This window comes from Strix uralensis, chromosome 9 (assembly GCF_047716275.1).
Source record: "Strix uralensis isolate ZFMK-TIS-50842 chromosome 9, bStrUra1, whole genome shotgun sequence".
NCBI classification, from domain to species: domain Eukaryota; kingdom Metazoa; phylum Chordata; class Aves; order Strigiformes; family Strigidae; genus Strix; species Strix uralensis.
Genome location: NC_133980.1, coordinates 14,986,558 through 14,997,773, shown reverse-complemented (window position 1 = coordinate 14,997,773; position 11,216 = coordinate 14,986,558). Strand labels below are relative to the sequence as shown.

The 11,216-nt window shown below is 55.8% G+C and overlaps 1 protein-coding gene across 2 annotated transcripts; it reads left to right on the top strand.

Moving 5' to 3' along the window:
• Positions 1-10: 10 nt before the first annotated feature.
• TMEM44 (transmembrane protein 44) lies at positions 11-10,074 on the top strand. 2 transcript variants are annotated; one of them, XM_074877484.1, is made up of 10 exons: positions 11-81; positions 2,741-2,864; positions 3,054-3,147; positions 3,434-3,606; positions 4,078-4,621; positions 4,751-4,876; positions 5,346-5,450; positions 5,759-5,917; positions 8,642-8,798; positions 9,344-10,074. In XM_074877484.1, exons 5-9 carry the CDS (start codon positions 4,229-4,231, stop codon positions 8,786-8,788), a joined length of 930 nt encoding a protein of 309 aa, XP_074733585.1. In that variant the 5' UTR covers positions 11-81; positions 2,741-2,864; positions 3,054-3,147; positions 3,434-3,606; positions 4,078-4,228; the 3' UTR covers positions 8,789-8,798; positions 9,344-10,074. The 2 variants fall into 2 exon arrangements, with proteins under 2 accessions (XP_074733585.1, XP_074733586.1); XM_074877485.1 differs by having other exon boundaries at positions 8,642-8,835.
• The last annotated feature ends 1,142 nt before the right edge of the window (positions 10,075-11,216 follow it).

The window sequence follows — 11,216 nt, the reverse complement described above, 5'->3', positions numbered from 1 at the left end:
ATGTTTGTTACATTGAGACACTATTGCTCATCTTTTTTTTTTTAAAGCTTCTTTGTTGATTTGACAGAACACTTTAGTGAGGTAAGAGGATCTTTATTGCCCTCTTCCTTCTCTGCTATACCAGCCCTATTCTGAAGAATCCAGTACTGAAACTACTCCCTATTTCCCAGCTTAAGGCAGAGCAGAGCACACCATGCAAGGAAAATGTTGCTTTTATGTCCTTCACACTGAGCTAGTATCAGTTGTTTTGCTGTGTGACTTCCCATTGGTATTTTAAAACATTAGCTCTGTGTGACTGGCCAAAAATCTGGTGCTAATTTGTCCTTGAATATATTTGAGACTTTACTTCCTCTATGGTGTCATGTTCTGTCTCACTGACCTATCAGGCATTGACCTAGTCACAGAAGTGTAATAAGGGCAGATTTTAATGAGTACGTTAGTATTTGATGCTAAAAAGACTGTAGTCACTTGGGGTCAGACTTAAGTGAGATTTAGTCCTTGGTTGCCCTGCTGAGAAAATTTGTGCACTTGGTCAGTGCTCTTCATTCCTAGTCCAGCACAGGGAGTAATGATAGGACTGGAAAGTCTTGCAAAGACAAGTTGTGCTTTGTTTTTAGGTGGTGAAGCAGAGTAATGGATGACACTGGTCTCTGATACTAAAAAAGGGATTTCCGTCTTGTAATTTTGTACTTTCCAGGCCTTAAGTGTAGGTGGAGAGATGAAAGCAACTGCTGAGCAAAGCCACAGCAGAAGTGGGGTGTGCAACCAAGCTGGTTTAGGCTTTGTGATCCTTCTTGTGCTTGTCCTGTAGAGCCAATTTGCACTGCATATGTGGAGGGTCCCCTGACAGCAGAGCCCTTGCCTTGGCTCCTGCTTCCCCTGGAGACCCTGCTTTAAAGTTCTGAATTGTATCACTGGAGGGAAGATACTTCCCTGCCACCTGTAAAACTAAACCATAATTATACTGAATGGTCAATGGTATTTTAAGTCAGTGTACCATAGCAGAAAGTAGATTCTCAGGAGAGACTCTTTAATCTGGCTCTCTTAGAGAAGATGATTTTTGCCTTTTTTTCCTGAAGAGGTTGTGCCCTAGCCAAATTGGTCTCTGATCAAGCTTCCCCACCTTCCTTGGAGGGATGGTTTCTGCTTTCGTCCCTCAGAATACTTTAGGGACCTGATTGCTCAGAAGCACTCATTTCTTTTTGGCCTGTCTAGTGTGAAGCTATTACCTGTCAAATTGAAGGTGGAGTATCCTTTATTGCAGTTTTAAAATATTTTTTTCCTATGCTATTTCTTTTCTTTCAAAGCTTTTTAAATTCTTCATTCATGTTGCACATACTGAGCTTTTTTCTTTTGCATTCTCAGCCCTTTCCTGCTAGCTGGGTCTCCATGAGCTTCCTTGCTGGACAGGCTGTGCCCTGGTGTAGCCCCTTCCAAATCTAGTGAATAACAGAAATCCCCAGGGTCTGAGGCTTGGGGTGACTCTACTTGTTACTTGCAGAAACCTTTGGCCACAAGACCTGCTGAACCACTTGCAGTGTTTGCATGAATGAATGGAGGGTAGTGCAAATACAACCGAGCAAATAACGTTTGCTCATGTTTGTTAAATGCAAACTGCTTCTCGTTGTGCTAAAGGACTCTTGCCTCGATAGAAGAAGGATCATAAACAAGAGTTGTGGACATAAAGGCTTCTTAATATTTTATGCTGCTATTGAGCAGTGGGCAAACCAGTGAGGACCATGGTTAAATTAATGCTTTCCTGTGGTGGTTTGGTGTGTTGCTGAACCGCACCCGCCCTGCCCTACCCTTGCCGGGGAATGCTGGCCAGGCCGTGTTGACAGCTCGGTACAGCGCATAGGAGCAGCTGGCAGGCGTGAGGCAGTGTGGGGACTGCTCTGTTGTCAGGAGTTTGCACAAAGGAGACATTGTACTTCGCCCTAGCCACCTGCTGAATGAGCCTCTCGGCTGCTCCTGTTGCTTTCTGCAGAAGGCAAGTTTCCATTTTTGAGTGCTGTTTTCTTAAAGAGCCTTGTGTGTGTAGGGGGAGCGTGTGGGCTGCAACCAGCTCCGGTCTGTTCTCTGGGATCAGCAGCACTTTCAGCACCCCAGCGGTCTGCCTCCCCTTTTAGGAAACTTTGCTTTATAGTGCAGGCAGTTTGTTTTCCTGGCCGTTGTTACCTGCAGCAGAAACACAGAGCCAGTTTGGAGATATGGTTTGAAGCTGATCTTCCCTGTTACGATACCTTGCACTTGCATCATGAACTACAATTCTCCTCCCTGCAGGGCAGGAGATGGAGCTGCCATTCTTCTCCAGGTCTCTTCTGCCCAGCTTAGGGAGCCCCAGTCTGACCAGGAGTCTGCTCCCAGCAGCCTGTGGTGCTTTCTGCCCCGGGGGAGCTGCTGGGTGCTGTTCCGTGGGTGGAGGGTGGTGCTGGGTGCCGCACCTGCGGGGCAGTGCTGGCAGCCCGTGGTGGCACTCCCTGCCCAGGGACGCTCGGAGCCAGCCATGCAGGGGACGCTGCCCGTGGGACACAGTGGCTCTGCCACCTGGCCAGCGGCTTGCCTGGCCGGGGAGCCGGGCTGCATGTCCTGGGGGCTCTGGACACTGGCTGCACTGTGCTGGATCGCCGCCTGCTCGCTGTAACTCCCCGGGGCTGGGCTGCGGGAGGCTGTGGGGCTGCTCTGCTCTGACATCCTGTGGTGCCGAGCGTGGCTGGAGCAGCCTGTCCCTCTGCCTTAGGTTGTCCTGTGGGTGCCCGGGGCAGGGCCAGCGGCAAGTGTCCATCCTCTGCCTCCTCTACAGCTTCCTGGGCCACATCTGCAGCACAGTCGGAGCGCTGCTTGCCAGTCAGCTCGGCATCCAGGTGGGCAAACTCCGTGCGGTGGGGTGGGGACACACCCTGCACCCTGCCCAGCCTCGGCAGTGGCTGTGGGACCCACACCTGCCTGGTGGAGGTGCTGCTCTCCTGCCCTGGGGTGCTGGCACTGGAGAGGATGGATTTTGGCAGCCTGGCTCAAGACAGTGTGGCAAATGCAGTCATGTCTCTCTCCAGATCCTCACAGGTGCCTACATGGCTGTGACTGACGTTGTCCGCTTCCTGCTCACCCTCTTTCTCCCATGCCCGCCTGAGTCCCAGAGGCCAGCAGGTGTGTGCAGAGATACCCCTCCTTGCCATGGGTGCAGGTTGGTGGCAGCCTGCTCCGAGCTGAGGGCTTTGGGAGCACTCTCTGCCCCTGCTGGGCAGCCTGGCATGGGCACCTTGGGAACAGCAGCACCTGGGGTAGTGGCATGGTGCTCTGGGCGAGCAGGGGGTGGCTGGGTAGCCCCTGGGGTGGAGGAGAAGTGGGGGATCTAGTGCAGCCCACAAGGGCAGGATGGGGCAAAATCTGACCTGAGGAGGATGCCTTGAAAGTGAGCCCGTGTCCCACACAGGTCTGCCCCTCCGCCGGTGGAGGAGGCGGCGGCAGCAGCTGCGGGATGGTCTGCTCGCCCTCACCCTGCCCCTGTCCCTGGGTGCTGGCAGGTCTCTGCTGGCGCCTGGACCCTGGCTGTCCCGGGAGCAGCTCAGGGGAGCCCAGCGGAGGCTGCTTGGGGCAGTGTTCGAGGTGAGCTGCCCCTTCATCACTCCCCCAGGGCAGGGTGGGCAGCGGGCAGAGCCTGGGTGAGCACAGGCAGCTGCCAGGCTCTGAGCACCAGTGGGTTTGCTTTGGTTGCATTTTCCCCTTCGCCACCCTGGTGCTGCCCAAGCTGGTGTCTTGGCTTCCCAGAGCTTTGTGTCCCTGGGGTGCCAAGGCTCATCAAGGGGTGCTCTTTGGTCCCCCAAGACCCACACCAGCCTCTGCAGCCCAGGGGGTGGGGGCTGGGAGAGGCAGCCCCTCCACACTGCAGCAATTCTGGTCTGGCAGGAGTGGGGTGAAGTCCCTGGGATCATCAGGGGGTTCTGGAACAGCTGACTAGGGCGGTGGGGACAGGGCTCCTGCTGGGAGATGTGTGCTGGGTCCTCTCCAGACCCCTTCTCTGGGCAGGCTATGATGGAGGTGTTCCTTTGCCTCCTCTGTTTCTTCTCCCTCCCTTAGGACAACAGGGAAGCCCTGGGCTTTGTCCTGGGACTGTTCTCTGCCCTCGTTGCCCTCACAGTCAGGATCCCCGCACTCTCCAGAGCAGTAAGTGTCTGCATGGTATGGCTGCTTTTATGCCCCCCCCAGTCCCAGGCAGGGCTCCCCAGCCATGATGGTGACTCCTGCGACCCCTTGCAAGAGCCTTGGGGGGGATGCAGGGTGCCCATGCCCTCTTCACAGCCCCTCCCGGCTGTTCAGTCCTCAGGGCAACTGCAGGGTTTGGCACAGCAGCCCCCTTCCCAGCAGGGTGCAGGGTTCCCGTGCTGGCTGTGGTGGTGTCCCCGGCTGGGGACGGGGTCTGTGTCTCCAAAACAGGCTCTGGGCTGCTCAGTGCAGGGGGAAGTCGTTCACGCGGAGGTGGCTGTGGGCCACCCTCAGCTCGGCCACAGCCGGCGTCCTCTACGCAGCAGCGATTGTCACCCATGACCAGCAGCCTGGGCACATCCTGAGGGCCCTGCCCTGGCTCCTGATCGCCCTGGGCTCAGCTGCACTGGACATGGCTGTATCCTTTCCCAGCTTCTCTCCCGGGATTCTCGGCTGGGACGTGGAGGTGGATGGTGCCTGGGCTGTGGGACTGGCATGGGCAGGGGGCTCCGCTGTCACTCCAGAAATACCCTTAATGGGGGTTCAGCTCCTTTTCATCACCTGCATGGCCAAGAGCCAGACAGGCCAGCAGCTTGTACCAGAGGTCCCTGATGCCTGGGCCCTCCTGGCTGGAGAGAGAGAGGATGATGATGGAAGAGCAGAGGAAGAAGAGGTTTTTTTCTTTCTCTGGTTGAAGGGCAGAAAGGAGAGCTGCCCTGCTCGGCAGTGTTACTGCTCTGTCTCCCCAGGGGAGGGTGGAGGGATGCTGGGGGCCGGGGCCCCGTGGAGGAGGGGCATGGAGGGTCAGCATGCTGCAGGGCATGGCTGGCACTGGGAAAATCACCCTCACCGCAGGGCCACGTGCATTTCCCTGGCAGCAGCTTGGCACTGGTGTGCAGCTCCTAGATGCTTCCTCGGCCCCAGTCGTTGCTGCAAGGGGGGAGGCTAGTGGGGAGGATCTGGCTGCAGGACCCAGATGTGTCAGCTCAGCACCATCCTGCACCCACCCAGGTCCCCAGTTCGTGGTGTGGCTGGAGCGGTACTGCTGTTGGATGGGGATGGGAGCTGTGCCCCTTGGTGCAGGCTGTGGCGTGGGCGCAGCTCTCCTGGTTGTAGCTGATGTGGCTCACTCTCCTTTGCAGGATGCAAAGTGGGCCCCGCTCAACATGTTTCCAAAGCCTAGGTCTGGGCCCAGGATGGTGGCAACCAGCCACTGCTTAGACCTGATGATCAGGCTGGTGCAGCAGGTGAGAGACTGCCAGGGCTCAGTGCACCCCCCGGGGCTGGGGCAGGATCTGGGGGGGTCAGGAATGCTTTTGCACCTCTGGCAGAGGATGAGCTCTCTGCAGATGAATTTGGGGTGTGTGCCCAGATTTGGGGGAGTGAATGCATCTGCCTTGCTGCCCTGCACAGCAGGGAGAGGCCAGCAGCTTGCAGATGCTGTTGCAATGTGAGTCTTGAGGCGCTGTGTGCATACCAAGACTGCTGGGTTTTGGTGCTGTCCCCAGTGATGTCCCCCTTTGATGTCCTCCTCTTACTTTCTATCACCTACCAGACTGGTTACGGCATGGCGAGGCTGCCCGGGGACTCACAGACGGGTGCAGCAGGCCCTGTGCCACCACAGCCCCCCGCCTGCCCCCTGCTCCCAGCCCTTCACCCTGGGCTCTCCTCACCCAGCTCCTCTGATGCTACCTCCATCAACTCAGAGCTCGAGGTCAGTGCCTTTTCCTGGCTCTTAAGATGCTGTTTCTTCTCCCTTGGGGCTTTGCCCTGCTGCAGCATGTACGTTAAGGCATCTACCCCTTAAGGTGACAGCCCTGGTGCCAAGTCTGGGCCTGTTCGGACAGATCTGTCCCAGAGCAATGCCTGGGATGCTGCTGAGGTGCATGGGCTGCTCTGCAGAGCAGAGTTCAGAAAAAGAGCATGGAGACTAGCTTGTTCTGCCAAGGTGTGGGTGAACCACCACAGCATCTCTGCATCCCCTTGCACAAGTGTGCCAGCCCCGCTCTCAGCCTTGCCTGCCTGCCTGGGGAGTTCCCATCCATGGCTGCTCCTGAAAAGGCTGGAGCCAGGATGAGCTCCAGGTTGTCCCAGGCTCACTCAAAGGTCTTTTTACTCTGAGCTGCAGCTGACATGGTCCTGCAGAGAAGCTGCTGCGAAGTGAGGGGGTTTCACAGGGCTCTTCTGAGTGGTGTTACATTGGCCCTTCTCTTTTTTTTGTCTGTCTACTAGTTAGCAGAGTTGTTATCAGGAGAGGGGCAAGACTCGTACCCTTCCAGAGCTTGCCTGCTACCTCCTGGTAGTCTTGTGTAGTTTCTCCTAAGGACTTTTTCTACTCAGGCTGCTGCTGTTGGCTGCAGGAGAGTTTCAGTGCAGGTCACCCTGGTGCAACACTGGCACCAGTTCTGCCCTGGAGGCCCAGAAGTCTGGGGCTGTCCTTCACACACAAGACTTGCTGTTGCATGTCAGAGCTGTTGCCTAGGCCATCCATCTACTAGAAAATGTGCTTTGCAGAGTCTGTTTTGGGGGAGAGCAATATTTTTTACTCTGTTCCTGAAAATGGAAGCATCGTGGGTGAGCAAGTGAGGAGGATGCCAGGATGCACTCACCGACTGCAAATCCTTGAGTTGCTCTGCCATGGGGTGCCGTGGCTCTTCTAACGCTGCAGTCCGTGGCAGGTGAGGTACGAGCCTCACTTCCGTCAGCTTGGCAGAGCCAGCACTACACAAAAAAGTCCTTTGTCTGTCACCCTACTGCAGACCACTCCATGTGGCTGTCGGGGTCAGGTGTCTCTGATCTTTTCTTGATATCTCAGCTCAAGGATGGGTGGGATGATGACTTTTGCACCAGGGAGTCCTGCAGCAAAGGGCTGCCACGCATACATCTCGCCAGCTTTCTGCAGTCACTGCCTGGTCCAAAAATACTTCATTAGTTCTATGGAGGAGGCTGAAATCCTTCTCTCCTGCCGTTAGGGGCCGGCCTTTCCAAGGCAGAAGGGGAGCAGCCCTGACTGCAGGCAGGCGTCCCCAGCTCAGCAGGTTTGGGTCCTGTTCCAGTCAGGGATCCCAGCAGAGGTGCAGGTCCCCGGGGCCTCTCCCCACACACACACGATCTCACTGTTTACAGCCAGCCTGTGCAAGAAGATGGTCAAGAGAACCATGGTGGGAAAAGCGGCTCTTGCCCTGGCAAGTGAGGAGCTATGTCCAGGGCCTCTCAGGCTGTTTCTACCAAAGTTAAGCAGCTCTTTCCTGATTATCCTGAAACACTGTTGCTTTAAAGTAAGAAGCAATTTCACACACACCACACCCCCCCACACACCTCTGCTCACACCTTCTTCCCTGCTCCGGTGAGCTTTATGGACTTGCCTGGCCCCAGCATGTTCCTCTACCCCACATATCTGTGAGGAGCAGCTCAGTGCTCTACCCCTGCTGCGTGGTGGCTCTGGTCCAGCTTTTTTCTTGAGGTGTGGTTTTTTTTTTTTCCTTTTGCAGCAAAAATATTGGGGAAAAATATCACTGGGCTGTTGGGAAAGAGGCAGGGAACAGCTGCCTTCCCAGGGCGCCTCAGAGTATGATCCCTCAGGGCTAAATGCCTGAGGTACCCAAGACCTCTTGGGACATGAAGAGAGGTCGTGGTGAGGACAAGAGGAAAAGAAACTGGGCTCCTGAGTCAGAGGAACTCTGCCCTAGTGTTTTTTATTGCTGTGTCTGTGGGAAAAGGGTCTGTCCCATGGGTGGTGTCAGGGCAGGAGGGCTGTGCTTGCTGGGTGGAGCAGACTTGTGTTTGCCCTCCTGGAAATGTCCCCCTCTAATCCCCGGCCCCTTGTCACTTGGGAGCCATAGCAGTTGAGGCAAAGAAACAGAAACATCGTTGTGTCCCTAACGGGAAGTTCCTGCAGTCCAGACAGGCTTTTTCTGCCTGCACAGAGCAAAGGGAAGCTGGAAGCCTCTGCAGAGCCCCTTTGTGTTGGCTGGCACTGGTGAGCCAGCCCAAGCGTCATTTGGGGGTTCACAGGGTTTTTAACAAGAGCTGTCTCTGCTCGGTGGCTCTCAGAACTGGCTGTGCTCATGGCAGTGCGGGGGGGATGCTCACGAGCTGTTGCTGTGGGGGTGCCCGGGAAAATGGATTCTCCCTCTCTTGATACACTCCACGTCTCACTCAGCCACTGTCCCATGTGTTCCTGAGTGATGTCCTCACGTTGCCTGGGCAGGGAGGGAAGCACGTGAGAAAAATGGAAACCAGCATTGTTCTGCTTTGAGCTTTGCTTGCGTTGTTGTGGTGAAAGAGAGAACCAGAAACATTCTAGTTTCAAACATAACCAATTCCCCTTTCTGGAAAGAGGTGGTGCAGATCCTGTGCCTGCTCCCTGCAGGGAGCGGTGCTGCCCAGGGCTCCCTCACACCCAACTGTGGCACTGCCTGCTCCTTTCTCTTCACAGTGGGACTTTGAAGACATGATGGTGCAGTGGAGCCGGCCCAGCCTTGCTGCTCAGCCTTGCTCCGTGCTGTGCCCAGGCACCTTCGCACAACCTGCAACCCCTCCAGGATGCCCTGAGCACCCATCCTCCCATCCGAGCAAGCAGTAAACAGCAGAAGGTGATTCCTCGGGGCTCTCCTGGGCCTGGGAGAGGTGGTAAGCTCTGGGGTGCCATCAGAGGCTGCCCTGCCATGCTGTGCCCAGAGCACTGCCTGGGTGGAGCAGTGATAGCTTCCAGCATCTCCTTTCACCCTTGTCCTGCTGCAAAGGGGTGTGGGGATCCCCCTTCCCCGCCACTTTTGGCTGCACTCCTTGGAATTGGGGCTGTGGGAGAGGTGCAGCCTCATGGCTGGGTTTAAACCCAGCAGTCTCCTCTTTTGGTTGGGCTGGTGTTTTCCCCAGCACTGGGGGTTACAAGCCCTGCCCAGTCATGCTCTGCAGACTCTGGAATTGAAGCCTGCTGAACTGCCCAGTGAGGCAGGAGAGAGGGACAGTCCCCACTGTGGCTTCCTGCTGGTGGCTGCCATGCTTTCTGGCCATCCTTGACTGCTGAACTAGCACTGCAAACCAGGGACCAGCGAGACAGAAACCCACCTGGAAGGTTATATATGTCTTAAGTGCTCTATGTGGAGGACTGACCCATCGCTTGTGGTCTGCCTGTCAGGTGCCGGCTGCTGTAAAGGAGAGCGCTGCCAGTTCCTGCATTGTGGAGGTGAATTTCTTGCCCTGGGATGATTTAGTGACTCAAAATATGTGTGGTGCAGACCAGACGAAGATGAAGAAACACGGGAATCCATGTAAAGGTCAGGGGTGGGCAGCTAGTTTGGGCACGTTCAAGTGCCTTGGGCCACGTGTGCACTGGTGAGGCTGCAGCTGCGGTGCGGGGATCCCCAGGACACCGCAGCCCATGGTGATGGATTTGTTGCACATGAAGCACTGCTTTGTCTCAAACGTCATCTGTGTCTTTCAAAACCACGTGCTGTGCCCTGCTGCCCCAGCCCCAGGATGCTGGAGGGGAAGCCCTGGGTGGCCTGGACACTCAGCTGGAGCAAGAGGATCCAGGATGGGGACTTGGAACCTGCCTGGCTGCTCTCCTGCTCCTCTCTGTTACAGAGCACAGGGGAAGAGAAGATCTTCCTGCACAGGAGAGTGGTGGAGAGCACAACTTGCTCCCTGCAGCTGGAGCTTAGCTCTTTGCCCAGAATGGGTGGTGGTGGCTCCTACAAGGAGCACATCAGGGGAAGAGCCTTTGCTATAGCCCTGGGCTGATGCTGTCTCCCACGATCTTTTCTGAGGCGCTGGTGGCTTGTAGCTGTCCCTCCTTCCCAATGGCACATATCCTGCCCCGGCCTCTGGGTTCTGCTCCAGCTAAATAAACTGGAAGGAAGAAAGAAATGGGAGACCACGGGTGTTTCAATCATGGTCAAGTCTCATCAAGCTATGGTGCCTGACACTGCCTTCCCTCCAGGTGAACAGCTGAGCTGGCACCTGCCTCGGGCAGTGGAAAATGCCCGTTGTCTCCTTAACTGGTGAGGCTTAGCAGGGTGAAGATGGGGTCCCGGGGCACCCAGACCCTGCCTGGTTTGCCTGCAGCAGCAAAAGAGCCGTTGCAGAGCTCCTGCTGATAAGTGCTTGCATTCATGTTTCCAAAGGCCTAAGTGAATTGCTGAGTGGCGAGGCTCAGAAATCCAGACGCCAGACAATGGAAAGGCTGGAAACATAAAGGAAAGGAAATTCTTCTGCTGTATTGCCTTTCCTATGGCGATAAGATAACCCGAAGTGAAACAAAAGTCTCCGCTGCAGACGGTGGGGTGGGCACCTCAGCTGCTTTCTAAAGCGCAGGAGGATGTCTGCGTGAGCCGGGATTTCCCGAGCTGGTGAGGCGGGCAGCCGTGTTTGCGATGCTTTGCAATGAGTCTTGAAGCAACAGGTAACCTGGCCTGCTCCTGTTCCATCCCATGGGACCATCCGTGTCCTTCATTTATGCACTGACAAGAGAAATCTTACTTCAAATGCTCTGGAAGAGCTGAGGGAAGGGAGGCCACAACGTTTGCTAGTGGTACATAATTATCGAGTGTATGAACATCCCAAAGCTGGTGGTGGAATGTGTTGAAAGGGTCTAGCACTGCTGAGTGGCTGGGGGACAGAGTGACAGGCTGTATTGCATGGCAGAGTGGTGGGGACAGGGACAGGGAGGAGGCTGGTCATGGGACCACGGTGCTGTCTGGGAGCTGCTAGGGCAAGTGCTTCAAGTGAATCTGTGCCCTGCCGGTGTGTGTACCGTGCTGGGCATCCCCCAAAGTGCCTGGAGCTATGCAGGCCACGAGAAGAGGAGCAAGGGGCATGGATGACATCCGAGTAAGGATGGAGGTGAGTCTCTGAAGAGGTGTCCTGTCCCAAAGAGGGGATGTGATGGGGTGGGTACTATCCAGCAGAGGAAAAGAAAGAACGAGTGCCTCTGCTGTGTCTCAGAGTACAGGGACAGGGAGGTCTGAAATGAAGCTGGCCAGAGACAAGTTTAGATTATAGCCTGCAGG